The sequence below is a fragment of the Leucopleurus acutus genome (genome assembly GCF_964270905.1).
Source record: "Leucopleurus acutus genome assembly, chromosome: 2".
Lineage (NCBI taxonomy): Eukaryota > Metazoa > Chordata > Mammalia > Artiodactyla > Delphinidae > Leucopleurus > Leucopleurus acutus.
Window position 1 is genome coordinate 158,371,639 of NC_139143.1, and position 21,286 is coordinate 158,392,924.

Below are 21,286 nucleotides of genomic sequence, written 5' to 3' on the forward strand. Positions count from 1 at the left end.
CCATTCTGAGGGTTGTCTTTTCGTCTTGTTTGTAGTTTCCTTTGCTGTGCAAAAACTTTTAAGTTTCATTAGGTCCCATTTATTTATTTTTGTTTTTACTTCCATTACTTGAGGAGGTGGATCAAAAAAGATCTTGCTGTGATTTATGTCAAAGAGTGTTCTTCCTATATTTTCCTCGAAAAGTTTTATATGTCCGGCCTTACATTTAGGTCTCTAATCCATTTTGAGTTTATTTTTGTGTATGGTGTTAGGGAGTGTTCTAATTTCATTCTTTTACATGTAGCTGTCCAGTTTTCCCAGCACCATTTATTGAAGACACCGTCTTTTCTCCATTGTATATCCTCGCATCCTTTGTCATAGATTAGTTGACCATAGGTGCGTGGGTTTATCTCTGGGCTTTCTATCCTGTTCCATTGATCTATATTTCTGTTTTTGTGCCAGTACCATACTGTCTTGATTACTGTAGCTTTGTAGTATAGCCTGAAGTCAGGGAGTCTGATTCCTCCAGCTCTGCTTTTTTCCTTCAAGAGTGCTTTGGCTATTCGGGGTCTTTTTTGTCTCCATACAAATTTTAAGATTTTTTTGTTCTAGTTCTGTAAAAAATGCCATTGGTAATTTGATAGGGATTGCATTGAATCTGTAGATTGCTTTGGGTAGTACAGTCATTTTCACAATATTGATTCTTCCAATCCTAGAACATGGTATATCTCTCCATCTGTTGGTATCATCTTTAATTTCTTTCATCAGCATCTAATAGTTTTCTGCATACAGGTCTTTTGTCTCCCTAGGTAGGTTTATTCCTAGGTATTTTATTCTTTTTGTTGCAATGGTAAATGGGAGTGTTTCCTTAATTTCTCTTTCAGATTTTTCATCATTAGCATATAGGAATGCAAGAGATTTCTGTGCATTAATTTTGCATCCAGCAACTTTACCAAATTCATTGATTAGCTCTAGTAGTTTTCTGGTGGCACCTTTAGGATTCTCTATGTATAGTATCATGTCACCTGCAAACAGTGACAGTTTTACTTCTTCTTTTCCAATTTGGATTCTTTTTATTTCTTTTCTTCTCTGATTGCGTGGCTAGGACTTCCAAAACTATGTTGAATAATAGCAGTGAGAGTGGACATCCTTGTCTTGTTCCTGATCTTAGAGGAAATGCTTTCAGTTTTTCACCACTGAGAATGATGTTTGCTGTGGGTTTGTCATATATGTCCTTTATTATGTTGAGGTAGGTTCCCTCTATGTCCACTTTCTGGAGAGTTTTTATCATAACTGGGTGTTGAGTTTTGTCTAAAACTTTTTCTGCATCTATTGAGATGATCATACGGTTCTTATTCTTCAATTTGTTAATATGGTGTATCACATTGATTGATTTGCATATATTGAAGAATCCTTGCATCCGTGGGATAAATCCCACTTGATCATGGTGTACGATCCTTTTAATGTGTTGTTGGATTCTGTTTGCTAGTATTTTGTTGAGGATTTTTGCATCTATGTTTATCAGTGATATTGGTCTGTAATTTTCTTTTTTTGTAGTATCTTTGTCTGGTTTTGGTATCAGCATGATTGTGGCCTCATAGAATGAGTTTGGGAGTATTCCTTCCTCTGCAATTTTTTGGAAGAGTTTGAGAAGGATGGGTGTTAGCTCTTCTCTAAATGTTTGATAGAATTCACCTGTGAAGCCATCTGGTCCTGAACTTGTGTTTGTTGGAAGATTTTTAATCACAGTTTCAATTTCATTACTTGTGATTGGTCTGTTCATATTTTCTATTTCTTCCTGGTTCAGTCTCAGAAGGTTACACCGTTCTAAGAATTTGTCCATTTCTTCCAGGTTGTCCATTTTATTGGCATAGAGTTGCTTGTAGTAGTTTCTTAGCATGCTTTGTATTTCTGCAGTGTCTGTTGTAACTTCTCTTTTTCATTTCTAATTTTATTGATTTGAGTCCTCTTCCTCTTTTTTTGATGAGTCTGGCTAATGGTTTTTCAATTTTGTTTATCTTCTCAAAAAACCAACTTTTAGTTTTATTGATCTTTGCTACTGTTTTCTTTGTTTCTATTTCATTTATTTGTGCTCTGATCATTATGATTTCTTTCCTTCTACTAACTTCGGGTTTTGTTTGTTCTTCTTTCTCTAGTTCCTTTAGGTGTAAGGTTAGATTGTTTATTTGAGATGTTTGTTGTATCCTGAGGTAGGATTGTATTGCTATAAACCTCCCTCTTAGAACTGCTTTTGCTGCATCCCATAGGTTTTGGATCATCGTGTTTTCATTGTAATTTGTCTCTAGGTATTTTCTGATTTCCCTGATTTCTTCAGTGTTCTCTTGGTTATTTACTAACGTATTGTTTAGCCTCCATGTGTTTGTGTTTTTTATGTTTTTTCCCCTGTAATTGATTTCTAATCTCATAGCATTGTGGTCAGAAAAGATGCTTGATATGATTTCAATTTTCTTAAATTTACTGAGGCTTGATTGTGACCCAAGATATGATCTACCCTGGAGAATGTTCCGTTCGCACTTAAGAAGAAAGTGTAATCTGCTGTTTTTGGAAGGAATGTCCTATAAATATCAATTAAATCTCTCTGGTCTGTTGTGTCATTTAAAGCTTGTGTTTCCTTATTAATTTTCTGTTTGGATGATCTGTCCATTGGGGTAAGTGAGGTGTTAAAAGTCTCCCACTATTATTGTGTTACTGTCGATTTCTTCTTTTATAGCTGTTAGCAGTTGCCTTATGTATTGAGGTGCTCCTATGTTGGGTGCATATATATTTATAATTGTTATATCTTCTTCTTGGATTGATCCCTTGATCATTATGTAGTGTCCTTCCTTGTCTCTTGTACCATTCTTTATTTGAAAGTCTATTTTGTCTGATATGAGTATTGCTACTCCAGCTTTCTTTTGATTTCCATTTGCATGGAATATCTTTTTCCATCCCCTCACTTTCAGTCCGTATGTGTCCCTAGGTCTGAAGTGCATCTCTTGTAGACAGCATATAGAGGGGTCTTGTTTTTGTATCCATTCAGCGAGCCTGTGTTTTCTGGTTGGAGCATTTAATCCATACACGTTTAAGGTAATTGTCTATATGTATGTTCTTATGACCATTTTCTTAATTGTTTTGGGTTTGTTTTTGTAGGTCCTTTTCTTCTCTTGTGTTTCCCACTTAGAGAAGTTCCTTTAGCATTTGTTGTAGAACTGGTTTGGTGGTGCTGAATTCTCTTAGCTTTTGCTTGTCTGTAAAGCTTTTGATTTCTCCATAGAATCTGAATGAGATCCTTGCCGGGTAGAATAGTCTTGGTTGTAGGTTCTTCCCTTTCATCAGTTTAAATATGTCATGCCACTACCTTCTGGCTTGTAGAGTTTCTGCTGAGAAATCAGCTGTTAACCTTATGGGAGTTCCCTTTTATGTTATTTGTCTTTTTTCCCTTGCTGCTTTCAACAATTTTTCTCTCTTTACTTTTTGCCAGTTTGATTACTATGTGTCTCGGCGTGTTTCTCCTTGGGTTTATCCTGTATGGGGCTCTCTGCACTTCCTGGACTTGGGTGGCTATTTCCTTTCCCATGTTAGGGAATTTTTTAACTATAATCTCTTCAGATATTTTCTCGGGTCCTTTCTCTCTCTCTTCTCTTTCTGGGACCTCTAATAATGTGAATGTTGTTGCCTTTAATGTCCCAGAGGTCTCTTAGGCTGTCTTCATTTCTTTTCATTCTTTTTTCTTTAGTCTGTACCACAGCAGTGAATTCCACCCTTCTGTCTTCCAGGTCACTTATCCGTTCTTCCGCCTCAGTTAGTCTGCTATTGATTCCTTCTATTGTAGTTTTCATTTCAGTTATTGTATTGTTCATCTCTGTTTGTTTGTTCTTTAATTCTTCTAGGTCTTTGTTAAACATTTCTTGCATCTTCTCGATCTTTGCCTCCATTCTTTTTCTGAGGTCCTGGATCGTCTTCACTATCATTATTCTGAATTCTTTTTCTGGAAAGTTGACTATCTCCACTTCATTTCATTGTTTTTCTGGGTTTTATCTTGTTCCTTCATCTGGTACATAGCTCTCTGCCTTTTTATTTTGTCTATCTTTCTGTGAATGTGGTTTTTGTTCCACAGGCTGCAGGATTGTAGCTCTTCTTGCTTCTGCTGTCTGCCTTCTGGTGGGTGAGGCTATCTAAGAGGATTGTGCAAGTTTCCTCATGGAAGGGACTGGTGGTGGGTAGAGCTGGCTGTTGCTCTGGTGGGTAGAGCACAGTAAAACTTTAATCCATTTGTCTGCTGTTGGGTGGGGCTGGGTTCCCTCCCTATTGGTTGTTTGGCCTGAGGCGACCCAACACTGGAGCCTACCCAGGCTCTTTGGTGGGGCTGATGGCGGACTCTAGGAGGGCTCACAACAAGGCGTACTTCCCAGAACTTCTGCTGCCAGTGTCCTTGTCCTCACGGTGAGACAGAGCCACCCCCTGCCTCTGCAGGAGACCCTCCAACACTAGCAGGTAGGTCTGATTCAGTCTCCTGTGGGGTCACGGCTCCTTCTCGTGGGTTCCGATACACACACTCCTTTGTGTGTGCCCTCCAAGAGTGGAGTCTCTGTTTCCCCCAGTCCTGTTGAAATCCTGCAATCAAATCATGCTAGCCTTCGAACTCTGTTTCTCTAGTAATTCCTCCTCCCGTTGCCAGACCCTCAGGTTGGGAAGCCTGATGTGTGGCTCAGAACCTTCACTCCAGTAGGTGGACTTCTGTGGTATAAGTGTTCTCCAGTTTGTGAGTCACCCACCCAGCAGTTATGGGATTTGATTTTATTGTGATTGCACCCCTCCTACCATCTCATTGCAGCTTCTCCTTTGTCTTTGGATGTGGGGTATCATTTTTGGTGTGTTCCAGTGTCTTCCTGTTGATGATTGTTCAGCAGTTAGTTGTGATTCCAGTGCTCTTGCAGGAGGGAGTGAGCGTAATTTAAAAATCAGATAAGAACAAATGTTGGTAAAAACAGAGAGAAATGAGAACACTCGTACACAGCTGATAGGAATATAAATGGTGCAGCACCTTGGAAAACTATCTGGCAGTTCCTTAAATGTTTAAATATTGAGTTACTACGTGACCCAGGAATTCCACTCCTAGGTATACACCCAGAAGGATAAAAACATATGTCTACAGAAAAACTTGTACACAGATGTTTATAGCAGTTAGAAACAGCCCAAATGTTCATCAACTGATGATTAGACCAACAAAAGTGGTACAGCCATGCAATGGAATATTATTTGGACATGAAAAGGAATGGAGTACAAGGGACTTCCCTGGTGGTCCAGTGGTAAAGAATCTGCCTTCCAATACAGGGGACGCAGGTACAATCCCTGATCCGGGACCTAAGATTCCACATGCTGTGAAGCAACTAAGCCCATGCGTTGCAACTACTGAGCTCATGTACCTCAAGGAGAGAGCCCACGTGCTGCAAACTGCAGTGCCTACGCGCCCTGGAGCCTGCACGACACAATTAGAGAGGGAAAACCCACATGCCACAACTAGAGAAAAGCCCGAGCGCCGCAACAAAAGATCCTGCATACCAAGCACCACAACGAAAGATACTGCATGCCTCAACGACCCGACGCAGACAAAAATAAAAAAGGAGTGGAGTACTGATACATGCTACCACATGGATGAAACTTAAAAACATTGTGCTAAGTGAAAGAAGCCAGTCCCAAGAGTCCACATATTGGTATGCAATGTTCAGAAAAGGCAAATCTATACAGACACAAGACAGTAGTGGTTGGCTACAGCTGGGAGGGAGGCAGATGGGATGGTGGGAGCATAATATCTAAAGGGCATGTTTTTTTTTTAAGTGATGAAAGTGTTCTAAAATTGATGGAGGTAATGGCTGCACAACTCTGTGAATATACTAAAAACCATTGTATTGTACGCTTTACATAGGTGAACTGTATAATGAATTATAACTCAATACAGCTGTTATTTAGAAAACCACCATTACTGAGAAAGATATTAAAATCTCCTACGATTGTAGGTGGTTTATTTTCCTTGTTGTTCTGCCAAAGTTTGCTGGATATATTTTGAGTCCATGCTATTAGGTGCATACAAATTTAAAACTAATGTCTGCTTGATGAAGTGAACCTTTTATAAGTACAAAGTGATTCTTTTTATCTTTAATACCGCTTTTTTGTTGCAATGTCTGCAGTGTATTCATACTGGCTTTCTTTGTTATTTAAAAACAAAAAGCAATGATAAACCTTTACATATATACATCTCTGTGCACAGAAGCAGGTATAGCCGTACATTAAATACCTGAAGTACACTTGCTTGCTGGGTTAAAGACAGGTACAATTTAAATCTGACAGATGTCTCCAGGGTGTTCTCCAAAGGGGCTGCAGCAATCACATTCCCGGGCACCCCTCTGCCCGCCGCCCAGGGTATCGGAGCGCTCCTTACACGGACAACTTGAAATTTGAGTTTCTTTTGCTCTGTTATGAAGTGGTGAGTGAGCCTGCACTTAGGAATTGGATTAAAATTTTCCCACATGGTGAGCAGTCCCCGGGCTGGAAGGAAGCGCTGCTGGGAGACTCACCTTGCTGATCTCCATCAGGGACATGGTGATGCTGTAGAGCTGGTTCTTGCTGGTGCTGGCGATCAGCGTTTCCTCAGAGGGGCTGAAGCACAGGCAGAGCACGTCCTGTTTGTCTGACTGACTCGGGTCATTGCTCTGTGGGTCCACAGGAATCTGCCCAAGACACAGAACAGCGGTCAGCAATGCCCTCACATTGTCAGGGTGTCCTCGGGCTTTCAGATTCTCTCAGATACTGTAGCTTATAGACTCCTGACCATGCTTCCTGGATCCTCCTCAGATGTGGAGAAGGGAGGGCCTGAGGGGCCTCCGTTTCTGTGGGTTTCCTACTCACCTTTAAGGGATTAGTGGCTGAATAATAAGGCAGCAGCACAGGTGAAACGGATCCATCTGTACCTCTCAGTTTGAGATCCCCCCTCACAACCAGCGTTAGTCTAACCCCGACTCTCGCCCAGCTGTTGGGAGCCCAGTGTGGGCGCCCACCTGCATCACGTACACAGTGTGTGCTCCAGGGCAGTAGAGGGGAAGGTGGCAGCCCTTCTACCACGTGGAGTGGGTGACAGGGCAGAGAGAAGAGAAGGGGTCACACAGCTCCTGCAGCGGTCTCAGAGGGCCGGGAGTTCCTAGTGGAGGAAACTAGATTTCCTTTTCCTTGCTATTTCTCTCCTTCCACTAACAACCAAACTTATTGAAAGGCTGGTCTGCACGTACCATCTCCACTTCCCTACCACCCACTCAGTTCTTTTTTTTTTAATCTTTTTTTTAATTTATTTTTATTTATTTTGGCTGTGTTGGGTCTTCGTTTCTGTGCGAGGGCTTTCTCTAGTTGCTGCGGGCGGGGGCCACTCTTCATCGCGGTGCGCAGGCCTCTCACTATCGTGGCCTCTCCCGTTGCGGAGCACAGGCTCCAGACGCGCAGGCTCAGTAGTTGTGGCTCACGGGCCAAATTGCTCCGCGGCATGTGGGATCTTCCCAGACAAGGGCTCGAACCTGCGTCCCCTGCGTTGGCAGGCAGATTCTCAACCACTGCGCCACCAGGGAAGCCCCCCACTCAGTTCTTAATTCCTTATAATGTGGCTTCTACTGCATCATTTACTGAAACTGTTCTCATAAACATCACCAAAGCCTGATGTCCCTGCTCGGCCCTCATCTTCTAGGCTTTTCTAGAGCCTGCAGCAGTGACCTTGGCACCTTCCTCCCTAGAAGGCCCTGGCCTCCTGTGCTGCCCTGCCCCTGCCTGGAGTCCTGTCTTCCTATGTCCCCCCTAACCCGTCCTCATGAAGTCTACTCTCACTGCCTCACCAGAACAGCAAGGGCTCTGGGAAGCCCTCCCTGACCACCCCGGGCTGAGTGGGCCCTGATGTTCCCTCAATGTGCTCACAGCACCCGGGGCTCCCTCTGCTGTTACATGCATCACACTGTATAAAGTAGAACGGGAGCCCACAGACCAAGGACCGTGTCTGTCCCCACGTCTGTCTCCTGGTGCTTGGAGCAGTGCCTGAGACATAGCAGGTGCCTGACTGCGTGGTATGGCCTCACGGTCCTCCCCCAGACAGCGAGGTCCACGAGGGAAGCGCCCATGTCTGATTTACCCACCGCAGGCCACACCACAGAGCCTGGCCCGTGATAGCTGTACGACGGACGTTTGTTGACTGAATGAGTGAAGGACGACACCTTCTCAGTGCCCTGCTGGATTCTCATCCCGTCTCAGTCTTGAAATTAGGAAACGCTAAGTTTTGTCCTCAGTTCTCTTTTTGGCTCTATATTTTCTCTCTCAGTGATTTTACCTAATATAAGGGTTCAGTGAAAACAATAGTAGTAAAGTAATTACAACAATAAATACTTAAAATAGTATTGACTACGTGCCAGATACAAGCCAAGCGCTATGGGTGTGTGTGTGTGTGTGTGTGTGTGTGGTGGACATATCGATCTCACTCCCAAGGTCTAAACCACATATCCACTGCTTCACTTTATCCTTGTCTCTGGTCAAATGTCAACATTCCTCAGCGAGGCCTGCCCAGGTCACTCTCTCTAGAACAGAAGCCCCTCTCGCACCCTGTCCTTTCCTGGCTTTATTTTCTTCACAGAATGGATCTCATCCAACAATCTGTTCATATTTGTTTGTTTACTTGTTGACTGAGCTCTAAGGGCAAGTCTTAGTGTGGTTACTTCTCATCTGTATCCCAGCCCCGAGCATAGAGCCTGGCACATAGTAAACGCTCAATAAATATTTGTTAAATGAATAAACACACAAAAGAATGACCTGCTTTATAGGCAAAGTAAACTCACAGTGGTCCCCCCGAGTCCCCACCCATCTTGCTCTCACCTCCCGTTCTCGTGCCGTGGCATCCTTTCCCAGCACCCAGCACAGAGCCTGGGCATCTTCCCTGAGAGCTCCTTATCTCTGGCCTCCCACATCTGCTCAGGGAACATCCTACAGACTTAACCTTCACAAAGGCTCTGTCTGCTTCCCACTGCTGTGATCCTAGACCTCGCTGCCTTTTCGCTTCAGTAACAAAAAAGCCTCAGAACTGATTCCTAACAGTGGCAATAATAACTTGTATCATTTATTAAGCACAGGCACTGCATCAGTGATTACAGAGATGTCGTTTAATCCTTTCGATAACCACAAGGGATAGGCTAGTTCCTTAACAAAGAGACACAGGTTTGCTAGATTCAGCAACTCATGTGAAGTCACTCAGCCAGAAAACCTCAGAGTCAAGTCTAACTCATTCATTGTGTCTTTAACCACTTCATATCCAATGCCCCCAAATGGCCCGCACCATGCATCACAGGCAGATTACTTTTCTGAGGCATAGTGCTTCTTCACTGAAAACAGGATGCCTGCCGATGTACATACACACTCCTCAGGCTGGCTTTGCCATCTTTCACCAGCCTTAGCTCCTCTCTTCCCCTTCAAGTGACTTCAGGCTCCTCCACGGGGAAACAGATGTCTCACAAACACACCACCTGCTCCCCGTCAGTGGTGACTTTGCTTAATTTTGTTCCTTTCACCTGGAATTCCTGATCTGTTTCTTCCTGTCAAATGTTATCCATCCTCTATGACCCTTCCTCAAAGATTATCCTCAAACACCTTGAAGCCTTCCTGGTTCTTCCGCAACCAGATAAGCTCTCTCTCCACAACAGTTTGTATCACTTATTCCCCAAATATTTACTGAATGCTTGCTGTGTACCAGGTAGTTTTCTTGACATTAAATATCAATATACATTATGGGAACACTGAACTTCAAAGAGAAAATAGAATTTGCCAAAGCCCTCTCCCGGGAGTCAGATCCGGATCTCCCTAATTCTATACCCCATTTCTGCCCAACCCATCCTAAAACTCCCCTCAGGACAGATGGCTCAGCCCTCAGCCCCTCTCCCCGCACCAGACGCCCTGTCAGTGCTCTGCTGTCAGAGAACAAATGCCAATTGGACCCCAGTATTTCTTCTTCCTCCCCTCCTTACCCGGATTTCCCTGCTCTCACGGTAAAACTCCTTCTCTTCTATCTTCTCAAACAGTAGAACTCTCCCTGGCCCAGCAGAGCAGGCAAATCCCTTGGAATAGGCTGCGATGGCAGACACCTGGGGCGGGGACAGCTGGTGGTGGCTGCTGGCCATCACGACCTGCTTGTAGGAAGGGACTGGGGAGGTGATTGTTGGAAATTCGATCAGGCTGGAAAAGAAGACAGCATGTAAAGATAACAGAGACGATTCCAAGGAGATGAATCCTGCTAGGGATGAGAAAGAAGGGCTGTCCTTGGGTGTGGGAGAAACCAGCGTGAGCCCCTTTCCCACGGCCCAAATGCTCCCCTCTGGCTGGGAATGCTACCCGAGCTCCATGGAAGATGGAAGGTTGTGCATTTATGTGGAAGCCTCGCAACCCTGTGTGGTCACTGTTTCCACTGTTATTATCATATTCATTTTGTTGTTTGGAAAAAAGTGGCTCAGAGGGGTTGTTTCCAAGATCACAAAATTAGTAAGGGGAAGAGCTGAGACTTGGGTTTTTTTTGTTTGTTTTTTGTTTTGGCCTTCTTGCAAGGCATGTGGGATCTTAGTTCCCTGACCAGGGATCGAACCTGTGCCCCCTGCAGTTGAAGCGTGGAGTCCTAACCACTAGACCACCAGGGAAGTCCCAAGAGCTGAGATTTGAATCCAGGTTTCCATTTCCTCCCTGCCTCCCTTCTCCTTCCTCCCTTCCTTCCATTGTTTCTCTTTCATTCACTCACTCATTCATTCATTCATTCATTCATATAACATTTACTGCAGTTATGCTGTGTTAACAGCTCTGTGGAACAATGGTAAATAAGTTGACACAGTTCCTGCCCTGAGAAGCTGATGGTCTAGCGGGTATGTGATAAGGACTGTTAAGGGCAGCTGAGTAGGATGGGAGCAACCAGTCAGCAGCTAACAAGGGTTTTCTGAGGACAGTTACAGAGGAGGACCACCTATCTGAGATGAGCAGAGGCTGAGAGCTCCCAGCTGAGATGACAAAGAGGACTGTGTCAGGCATGTGTCTATGTCCGGGGGAGTGGGGTCGGGGTGGGGGCAGACCAAGCCCAGAAGCAGGAGAGTACACGAGGCATGTGCAGTAGACAGAGGTAAGAGCTGATGCTGCAGATGTAAAGAAGGGTCCGAGCCGCAGGGACATGTGGGCCAGGCTCAGGAGTCTGAGCTTTATTCTTGGAGCCCTGGACCCACTGAAGGATGGTGAACCCAGAAAACTGGAGGGCATATGGTCTTATTAGGAAGTTCTCAACATAATCACGATAAAAAAGGAGACGTCATTGGCATGGAGGGTGGTGAAAATGGGTGAAACCAAAGTCACTGAGGAAGAGGCATCTACAGTGTGCCATTGTGGTTGAGGGCTCAGGCTCTGGGGTCAGACAGGTCTGGGTTTGAATCCTGACCTGTCATTTAACAGTGCTGTGATACTGGGTGAGGCACTTAACCTCTTTGAGCCTCAGTTTCCTCATCTATAAAATGGGCATGATAATAATATATACTTTTTAGGGTAAGACTCAAATGAGGATATATATAAAGTGCTTAAGGCAGTGTCTAGAACACACAATGGTACTTTCCAATATGGGTGAGATACGACTGTTATTGGTTGCAGTAGAGGTGAAATAGACAGCTCTATCCTGACCCCCGACTTTAGCCCATATGCTTTGTCAGACTGACCGACAACATTTCCTTGCACTTCCTTGTTGGTCTGGTGCCTCCCACTGAATTGTAAGGTCCCATGGACCTGTGTCCCCAGCACCTAGCAAGATGCCTTGCACACTGCAAGGGCTTGGTGGACATTTATTTAATTGATTCAGTAAGTTAGGCAGCCATTAGAAAACACATTTTTGAAAATCTGTTGTTTCGAAGACTAGTCATACTAAAACGTTTATAAAATGAGGTTAGGTATAAAAATAAAAAGGATTGTATCTAGGTTACGGTCATAGCTTTCAAATTTGTGCTTGAATATGGAAGAACACTAGAAAGGCAGAGGGAAAATGAAAATCATTGATTTTTAAGGTAGAGGGGATAGGAGTGATTTTTAAAGAATGCTGTTTTCGGTGTAATGCTATTACCATGATGAGTGTATTTTTCCAAGAGCTCCTGCCCAGAGGGCGCCGTTACCTCTCGGATTCCTGGATCACCCCCAGGTTCTTCGTCTCGCTGGTGGGCTCCCTGACCATGATGCTTGTCTCCCAGCGTTGATCTCCAGACTCAAAGAGGAAGAGCCTGCCTGTATCAGTGCCAGCAACAATCTTGTCGTCAGACACCCAAGTGTGGGCGAGATAGTTTTGGGGTTCTCCCCTCTGAAAATTAGTTTGCTTCAAGATTCCCTCAGCAAAACGGAGAAGCTTAAACATCCCATTTCCAGTGACACAAATCTGAGTGCTATCCTGGGGATTGAAGCTCACCTGTAAAATGGGAAGGAATTAAAGAAAAAGATATATAAAACTAAACTTGATTGCATTATTTCCCATTTTACTAATTACGAGTTATCCCAGGTAGCTCATAGGATCTTTTAAATATCACTAAATCATATAATTTTAAGACCATATTTGACAAGAGGACAGATCTATATCCATTATATTTGTACAGCCCATGAGTCTTTAACCTAGGAAACCTTCAAAAGTCATCTGACAAAGGCCAAAAAGCAAGATGAGCAGGTCTTGACAATCACCAAACTCTGTGCCAACAAAATGGAATGAAGGCTCAGCTGGAAGCATAAAATGAGGGTTTGGCAGGTTTATGTGCCCTGTTCAGGGCGAAGGAACCACATGTCAGGGACTAAACTTCCTTTACCTCTACCCTCATCCCAATGCGCAGTCATGGGCAGTCAACCTGTCACCTCCACTGGATGGTGAGCACCTGGTGGGGCTGTGGCTTTTTCATCTCTGTATCCCCAGTGCCGGGTTCAGCGCGGGCATCCAATGAATGTTTCCTGGATCTGTTTGAGAGGAGGTGCTCCCTGCTCTGAATAGGATGCCATATCATGCCTTACTGTGACCTGGGTGAAATCATCTTCGGGCTCTACCTGCCTTTGCTCTGATTCCGTGATCAGCAAGCAACCTTCTGACTACTAATTTCATCTCCCAAGGACTCTGTTACCAGGGAGGAAATACACTGGATAAATGCTGTGTGTTCTGGTTGTGACACGCTGGTTCACAAGCCAGACTCTTGTGAGAATAACGGAGTCTGTGCCCGAGATGCTGACTAGCCAATCTCTCTGAACGTGAACAGAACTGAGTGCTTGGACTTGGAAAACTGAGCACTAGATCCTAGACCAGGTTGACTGCTCCAAGAAAAGCCTCCTTGGGCCCCAACCAGCCCCCCAACACATCCTCTTCATTCTGCCCTCAAACCACGATAGAAATTTCTGCTCCCCACGTAAGTGCGATTTCATGGACAGCTTCCTAAAGACCTACCACTTCACACCACCTTCCTGAAGTCTTCCCACTGCCCCGCAAGGCTGCCCGGAAGAGGCCAGGATCAGGGAGAGACAGCAAGTTTGATCAACCTGCCTCGGGGCTTGACCTGGGACCAGAAAACAGTTCTGGGCCAAAGTGAAGAACACAGCCCCTGGAGTCAGGGAGTCCTGGCCCTGCTAAGTTCTTGGAGCCTCCGTTCCTTCATCTTTAAAACAGAGACGATAATTATGCATACCTTATATGGTGTTGTGAGGCAAATTTTAAAATGCATTTTAAGAAATTAGCATTAACCCTGACACACAGAAAGCATTCAATGAGGGACAGCTTGTACTACTTTTTAATAATTTGCACCATACTTCTCGTGCTGGGTGGTACCTGGTAGACAGCATTGTTCTGAGTATCAGTTCTAACGATGGCCATTACTTTCTGTTTTTCCCACAGCCAATAGACAAGGTTTGACTCTGGAGGTGAGGTCTGGGTCAAGAGGTATTTGGAGTCTGGAGAAAAAGCCATGCAAATAAACTTCTGAACTGGGAAGTCAAAATTATTAAGGACTTTGCGCTTTCGGCAAGGAACGGTTGACAGTTCATAAATGGTGATGACGGGTTTTTCTTGCACAGTCTCGGAGATAGCGAGGTATCGCCGATTGGGACTGATGGACAAGGCCAACATGCCCTGACTCTTGTCTGAGCCTGCAAACAAAGGAGAGGAGCTGGTGAGCGGAGATCATGCATTCACCAAGATTCAGCATGAACCAGGCACTGTGGTGGGCACTGCCGCAGCAACAGGAGAAAAGCGCGGAAACAGGTCATTGTCAATCCCTGTGTCCCTCGGGGCAACTGTGTCTGGGCTATTATGAAAATAACTAGGATGGGCACCTCACTGAGGCCGTGGTGGGAGGAGAAGTCAGGGAAGGATTCCTGAAGGAAGATGAAGTGTGGTGGGGGGGTGGGGGTGGGGCACGTCAGGAAGGGCAAAAGTGTGGATGTGAGAAAGGGTATAGATGGAGGGGGAACTGCACATGGTGGGAGATGGCTGAGCATGCCCTGTGAGCCAGGGGTGACCAAAGATGGGTCTGGAGCATGCAGTAGGGTCAGATCAGAGGCCTTTATGCCCTGAGCAGTCAGCACTCAATACTCTTCCTCCACTTTCCAGGCTGGGACGCTAACCACTAGATTCCTCAGCCTCCCTTGCAGTTAAGTGATCTATGTGACATTCTGGCTGAGAGATGCAGAGGTCTGCTGAATGGGCTTTATGGTAAAGCCCGTGCTCCCTTCGAAACCAGGAGGGATGCATTCTATCCATTTTTCAGGAAGAAAGAGGCGATATCTGGTGGTCAAGTAAAGATTAAACTGCAAATGCTTTATTTGGGTAATGTAATCAGGTCTGCATTATAATTTTCATGGGCCCTAGGCACTTCTGCTTTCATGGGCCCCTTCCTCCATTAAAATATGGTAAAAATTATACTTTATGACTCATTGGTTTAAAGAAGAATATAATCCATACTAGATTCACTAGTATTATATTCATTTTTTCCTGATTTTAAAATAAATTAAAATTAAAATATTTTCTTGGGTCTCTAAAAGCATCACGGGCCCCAGGCCGTGCCTCACAGTAATTCGGCCTGATACAAGCCCCGGGCGGGGCGGGTGAGAGAGGCAGGGGAAGCTGTGCTAGAAAGTGACACGATGGACTCCATGCTGCTGCGTCACACAAGCCGCAGCAAGTTGGACCAGCCCGCGGGCTTCTCTGGAAGGGCTGCAGAGAATACCTGCACCTCTGAGAAGAACCCCGGGTTTGGGTCACTGAGAGCCTTGCATGAGAGTTTGGACTTTACCAGGGAGACCAATGGGAAGGCCCTGGGAAATTTTAGGAAGGTCTGATGTGTGTTGTAGAAAGATCCCTCTGGCAACTGTATGGAAGACAATCCTGGAGGGAAGGAAACTTCAGCAGGTTATTTCAAAAACCGGGACACATGGCAGCAATGAGCAACAGGAAGGCAGTAGGGGTGATGGGAACAGGAGGTTAGAGAAATGCTAAGGGGTAAAACCAGGAGGACTCAGTGAAGGTGGGGTGAGGGGCTGATGGAGAGAGAGGAGCAATGAATGACATTTAGGCTTCTGGTTTGGTGATGGGAATGGTGGTGACAACTGGGATGGAACACAGGCTAAGGGAGCTAGGGGCCATGGTGAAGGTCACGTCCACTGTTTTTCACTGAAAATAGCCCATGCGAATATTTCTGATTTAATCATGCTTATTTGCTTTCAGTTTTTTATGATTTCTTATTTATTTATTTATTTGCACTGAAGTCTTTAATCCATCTCAGGTTCATGATGATTCCCCTTTCCCAAACATCAATACCTAACTGGTTATCCCAGCACTAATTACTAATGCCACCTTTATGTTGTATTAAATTCATTTATCCATTGTGTTCATTTATGTGTGTATTACTGGGTTCTGGGATATTTATACTAGGACTAGCTTATTTTTGTAATCATATCCTTATCATGTGTTTGGATAGTTGGCAAAGTAGGCTCTTAAGGAAAGAGGGAGAAAAAGAAAATGATAAATTCCATTCTGGATATATTGTGTGTGAGGTACATACTGCAGAACTTTCAGGTAAAGAGGTCTAGCAGGCAGCTGGATATGATGAAAGCTGGGGGAGATGTTTGGACTGAAATATAGATTTGAGATAAAAGTCATGGGGCTATAAGATATTGATGAAAGAAATAAAAGATGACACAAACAGATGGAGAGACATATTATGTTCTTGGATTGGAAGAATCAGTATTGTGAAAATGACTATACTACCCAAAGGAATCTACAGATTCAATGCAATCCCTATCAAATTACCAATGGCATTTTTCACAGAATTAGAACCGAAAATGTTTACAATTTGTATGGAAACACAAAAGACCACAAATAGTCAAAGCAATCTTGAGGAAGAAAAACAGAGCTGGAGGAATCAGGCTCCCTGACTTCAGACTATATTACAAAGCTACAGTCATCAAAACAGTATGGTACTGGCACAAAAACAGAAATATAGATCAATGGAACAGGATAGAAAGTCCAGAGATAAACCCATGCACTTATGGTCACCTAATCTATGGCAAAGGAGGCAAGAATATACAATGGAGAAAAGACAGGCTCTTCAATAATTGGTGCTGGGAAAACTGGAGAGTTACATGTAAAGGAATGAAATTAGAACACACCCTAACACTATACACAAATATAAACTCAAAATGGATTAAAGACCTAAATGTAAGGCTGGATACTAAAAAACTTTTAGAGGAAAACATAGGGAGAACACTTCTGACATAAATTGCAACAAAATCTTTTTCAATCCACCTCCTAGAGTAATGAAAATAAAAACAAAAATAAACAAACGGGACCTAATTAAACTTCAAAGCTTTTGCACAGCAAAGGAAACCATAAACAAAAAGAAAAGAAAACCCTCAGAATGGGAGAAAATATTTGCAAATGAAACAGCCAACAAGGGATTAATCTCCAAAATATATAAACAGCAGCTCAACATCAAAAAAACAAACAACCCAATCAAAAAATGGGCGGAAGATCTAAATAGACATTTCTTCAAAGACATACAGATGGCCAACAGGCACATGAAAAGCTGCTCAACATCACTAATTATTAGAGAAATGCAAATCAAAACTACAGTGAGGTATCACCTCACACCAGTCAGAATGGCCATCATCAAAAAATCTGCAAACAATAAATGCTGAAGAGGGTGTAGAGAAAAAGGAACCCTCTTGCACTGTTGGTGGAAATGTAAATTGATACAGCCACTATGGAGAATAGTATGGATGTTCCTTAAAAAACTAAAAATAGAACTACCATATGACCCAGCAATCCCATTACTGGGCATATACCCTGAGAAAACCATAATTCTAAAAGAGTCAAGTACCACAATGTTCACTGCAGCTCTATTTACAGTAGCCAGGACATGGAAGCAACCTAAGTGTCCATCGACAGATGAATGGATAAAGAAGATGTGGTGCATATATACAATGGAATATTACTCAGCCATAAAAAGAAACGAAATTGAGTTATTGGTAGTGAGGTGGATGGACCTAGAGTCTGTCATACAGAGTGAAGTAAGTCAGAAAGAGTAAAACAAATACCGTATGCTAACGGTATCTAGAATCTAGAAAAAGAAATCTAGAATCTAGATTCTAGAGGTATCTAGGTATCTAGAATCTAGAAAAAGAAAAAATGTATCTAGAATCTAGAAAAAGAAAGAAAAAAGGTATCTAGAATCTAGAAAAAGAAAAAATGGCTCTGAAGAACTGAAGAAGGGCAGGACAAGAATAAAGACGCAGATGTAGATAATGGACTTGAGGACACAGGGAGGTGGAAGGGTAAGCTGGGACGAAGTGAGAGAGTGGCATGAACATATATACACTACCAAATGTAAAATAGATAGCTAGTGGGAAGCAGCCGCATAGCACAGGGAGATCAGCTCGGTGCTTTGTGACCACCTAGAGGGGTGGGATAGGGAGGGTGGGTGGGAGACGCAAGAGGCAGGAGATATGGGGATGTATGTATACATATAACTGATTCACTTTGTTATACAGCAGAAACTAACACATCATTGTAAAGCAATTATACCCCAATAAAGATGTTATAAATAATCTGCAAACAATAAACGCTGGAGAGGGTGTGGAGAGAAGGAACCCTCCTACACTGTTGGTGGGAATGCAAACTGTTACAGCCAGTATGGAGAACAGTATGGAGGTTCCTTAAAAAACTGAAAATAGAGTTACCATATGATCCAGCAATCCCACCCTGGGCATATAACTGGAGAAAACCATAACTGGAAAAGATATATGCACCTCAATGTTCACTGTAGCACTATCACAATAGCCAAGACATGGAAGTAACCTAAATGTCCATAGATAGAGGAATGGATAAAGAAGATGTGGTGCATATATACAATGGAATATTACTCATCCATAAAAAAGAACAAAATAATGCCATTTGCTGCAACATGGATGGACCTATAGATTCTCATACTGAATGAAATAAGTCAGATAGAGAAAGATAAATACCATATGATATTGCTTATATGTGGAATCTAAAAAAAAGCTACAAATGAACTTATCTATAAAACTGAAATAGAGTTACAGATATAGAAAATAAACTTATGGTTACTGAGGGGTAAGGCAGAGGGAGGGATCATTTGGAAGACTGGGATTGATATATACACACCACTATATATAAAATAGATAACTAATAAGGACCTACTCTATAGCACAGGGAACTCCACTCAGTACTCTGTATTGGCCTATACGGGAAAAGAATCTAAACAAGAGTGGATATATGTATTTGTATAACAGATTCACTTTGCTGTACACCTGAAACTAACACAACATTGTAAATCAATTATACCCCAGTAAAAATTTAAAAAAAGAAAAAAAGAAAGGAAAGTGGAGAAACAAGAAGGAACAGTTAACAAAAAGTTGGTATACAAACAAACACTGTATAAAACAATAAAAGAAATATTTACTTTTGGCCTTTAGAAAAAAATTTTTTAAAAAGTCACGGTGTGGAGTTTAAAGTGTGCACATAGATGAGATTGCCTGGAGGACAGAAAGGGCAACAGTTCACTCCCTCCTCTGCGCTTTTGTACCAGGGCTGTACCTGGCCTAGCAGGTGTGCTGCTCATTTACATAGTCCCGCTCATTTGAATACAAACCTGTCCCCACTACAATACTGAGAGCTCCTGGTCTGGCTTTCTTGCTTATTCATTCTTTCAATCACCAGCGCCTGCCACCAATATACGCTGACTGCAGAGTCTGTAAATGCTTTCTCATTGTTTTAACCCAGTCAGTGACTGATTCCTCCTTGAAATACGTTCACCTCTTGCGTGGATTTCCTCTTATCTTTCTGGCTACTCCTCCAAAGACTCTTTTGCAGGTTGTTCCTCATTTCCCTGGTACTATATGTAGGAGGGCCCCAGAGCCCAATCTTTCACCTTCTCTTTCATAAACATATTCACTCCCTGGGGGGATCCAATCCATTCTAAGGACCTAATATTTCACCTCCATGCTGATGACCCTCAAATTTCTATCACCAGCCTGGACCTCTCTCTCTCTTGAACCCAAACCTGACATCAAAGTTCTTGCTTAGGATCCCATCTGCATATTTAGCAGGCATCTCAGTCTTCCCATGTCAAAAATTAACCTCCTGGTAACGCTCCACAAAGCCTGCTCATTCTGAAGTCTTTCCTGCTTCAGTTAGCAGCAACTCCATCCTTCCGGTTGCTCAGGCCAAAACCCTTGCTTTTTCCTTTTCTCTTCCACCTACATCAGGTCTATGAGGAAAACTGTCACCTTCACCTTCAAAATACAGGCAGGCTTTGATCTCTTTTCACCACCCTATTGCCTGCCGCCTGCTGCGAGCCACCATGTTCTCTCAGCTGGATTATATTAATAGCAATAGTCTCTCAGCTGGTCTCCTGCTTCCTCCCTTGCCCCTCCTTAAATCTATTCTCTGTACAGTAGCCAGAAGGAACCTGTTGAAACATAAGGCAGATCATGTCACTCTGCTCAGAATACCCCCTCCCCCCCGCCCCCACCCCCCCCACCCCCGCTGGCTTCTCACTTCACTCAGAGTAGGAGCCCTTGACCTCAAAGCCCATGTGACGTTGCTCCCATTACTCTGCCTCACCTCTCACTCCTCCTCCATTTACTCCACTCCAGCCACACTGGCCTCCTTGCTATTCCCCTAACACACTCAGCACCCTCCTAACCCAGAGCCTAAAAGGTGAGAGGCAAATGTGTAGAGCACCAAAGAGATAATACAGGAGAATAAGCTTGGGGTAAGGGATGATTCCTTAACAAGACACAAAAAGGAAAAGGTTGACACATTTGACTTCATTAAAACTAAGAATTTCTGCCCATCATACCATAAGGAGGAAGAAAACACAAGCCTCAAACTGGGAGAAATTATTTGTTTTATATATATATATATATATGACAAAGGATTAGCATAAACTATAAAGTGTGCCCATAAATCAGTAAGAAAATTACCCCCAAAAAACACATAATATGGATAAAAGACTTAAGACGTTTCACAGAATGAGTAGCCCCTTAACTGTGTGAAAAGTTATTCGTCCTCATTTGTACTAGATAAATGCACATTAAAACCACAATAAGATACCCTTTCTCAAACATCAGATGAGCAAAAATTAGGAAGTAGAAACTAGAAAGATAGCGAAGGGGGGTGAGGTTGTGGAGGAATGGCAGTGTGAATTGGTACTGCCACATTACCCAGTAATTTTAGTCCTGGTGTGTGCCCTGGAGAATCTCTGCACAAGTGGATGAGTACACATGTGCAAGAATGTTTATAGTGGCATCATTTGAAATAGCAAAAAAAGTTCATTCCCAAATGTCCATCAACACTAGAATGGATAAATATACTTGAGAATTAGAGTCCTATGAGTAATAAAATGAACTCAGTATGTATCAAGATGCATGAATGTCAAAAGTATGTCGTTGAAAAAAAGAAGCAAGTCACAGAATACATACACTATGGTTACATTTATATAAAGTTGGTGAAGAGCACAAACAAAAAGGATACCTTACATAAGGCCACACAGATAGAGATGTGGTAAAATTACGTAGAGAAATAAGGGAATAATTACAAAGTCCAGGATGGAGTGAGAGTCTTCATGTGTGAGAAGAATGAAGTCAGGGAGAAACACTGGAACTGGTAATGTTCTATTTACTCTCCTGTTGGTGGGTTCACAGATCTTCATTTTATTATAGTTCTTTAAATATTACATAT

At 43.2% G+C, this 21,286-nt stretch overlaps 1 protein-coding gene across 1 annotated transcript in view; it reads right to left on the bottom strand.

Moving 5' to 3' along the window:
* Positions 1 to 21,286, bottom strand: part of CFAP57 (cilia and flagella associated protein 57) — a gene marked incomplete at both ends in the record, with an annotated part of 76,980 nt that overhangs the window by 54,966 nt on the left and 728 nt on the right. Inside the window, 4 exons of the mRNA XM_082834377.1 lie at positions 6,555 to 6,707; positions 10,020 to 10,227; positions 12,180 to 12,466; positions 13,856 to 14,172. Of these exons, the coding sequence (XP_082690503.1) occupies positions 6,555 to 6,707; positions 10,020 to 10,227; positions 12,180 to 12,466; positions 13,856 to 14,172 (965 nt within the window). The remainder of the gene's footprint in view (positions 1 to 6,554; positions 6,708 to 10,019; positions 10,228 to 12,179; positions 12,467 to 13,855; positions 14,173 to 21,286) is intronic.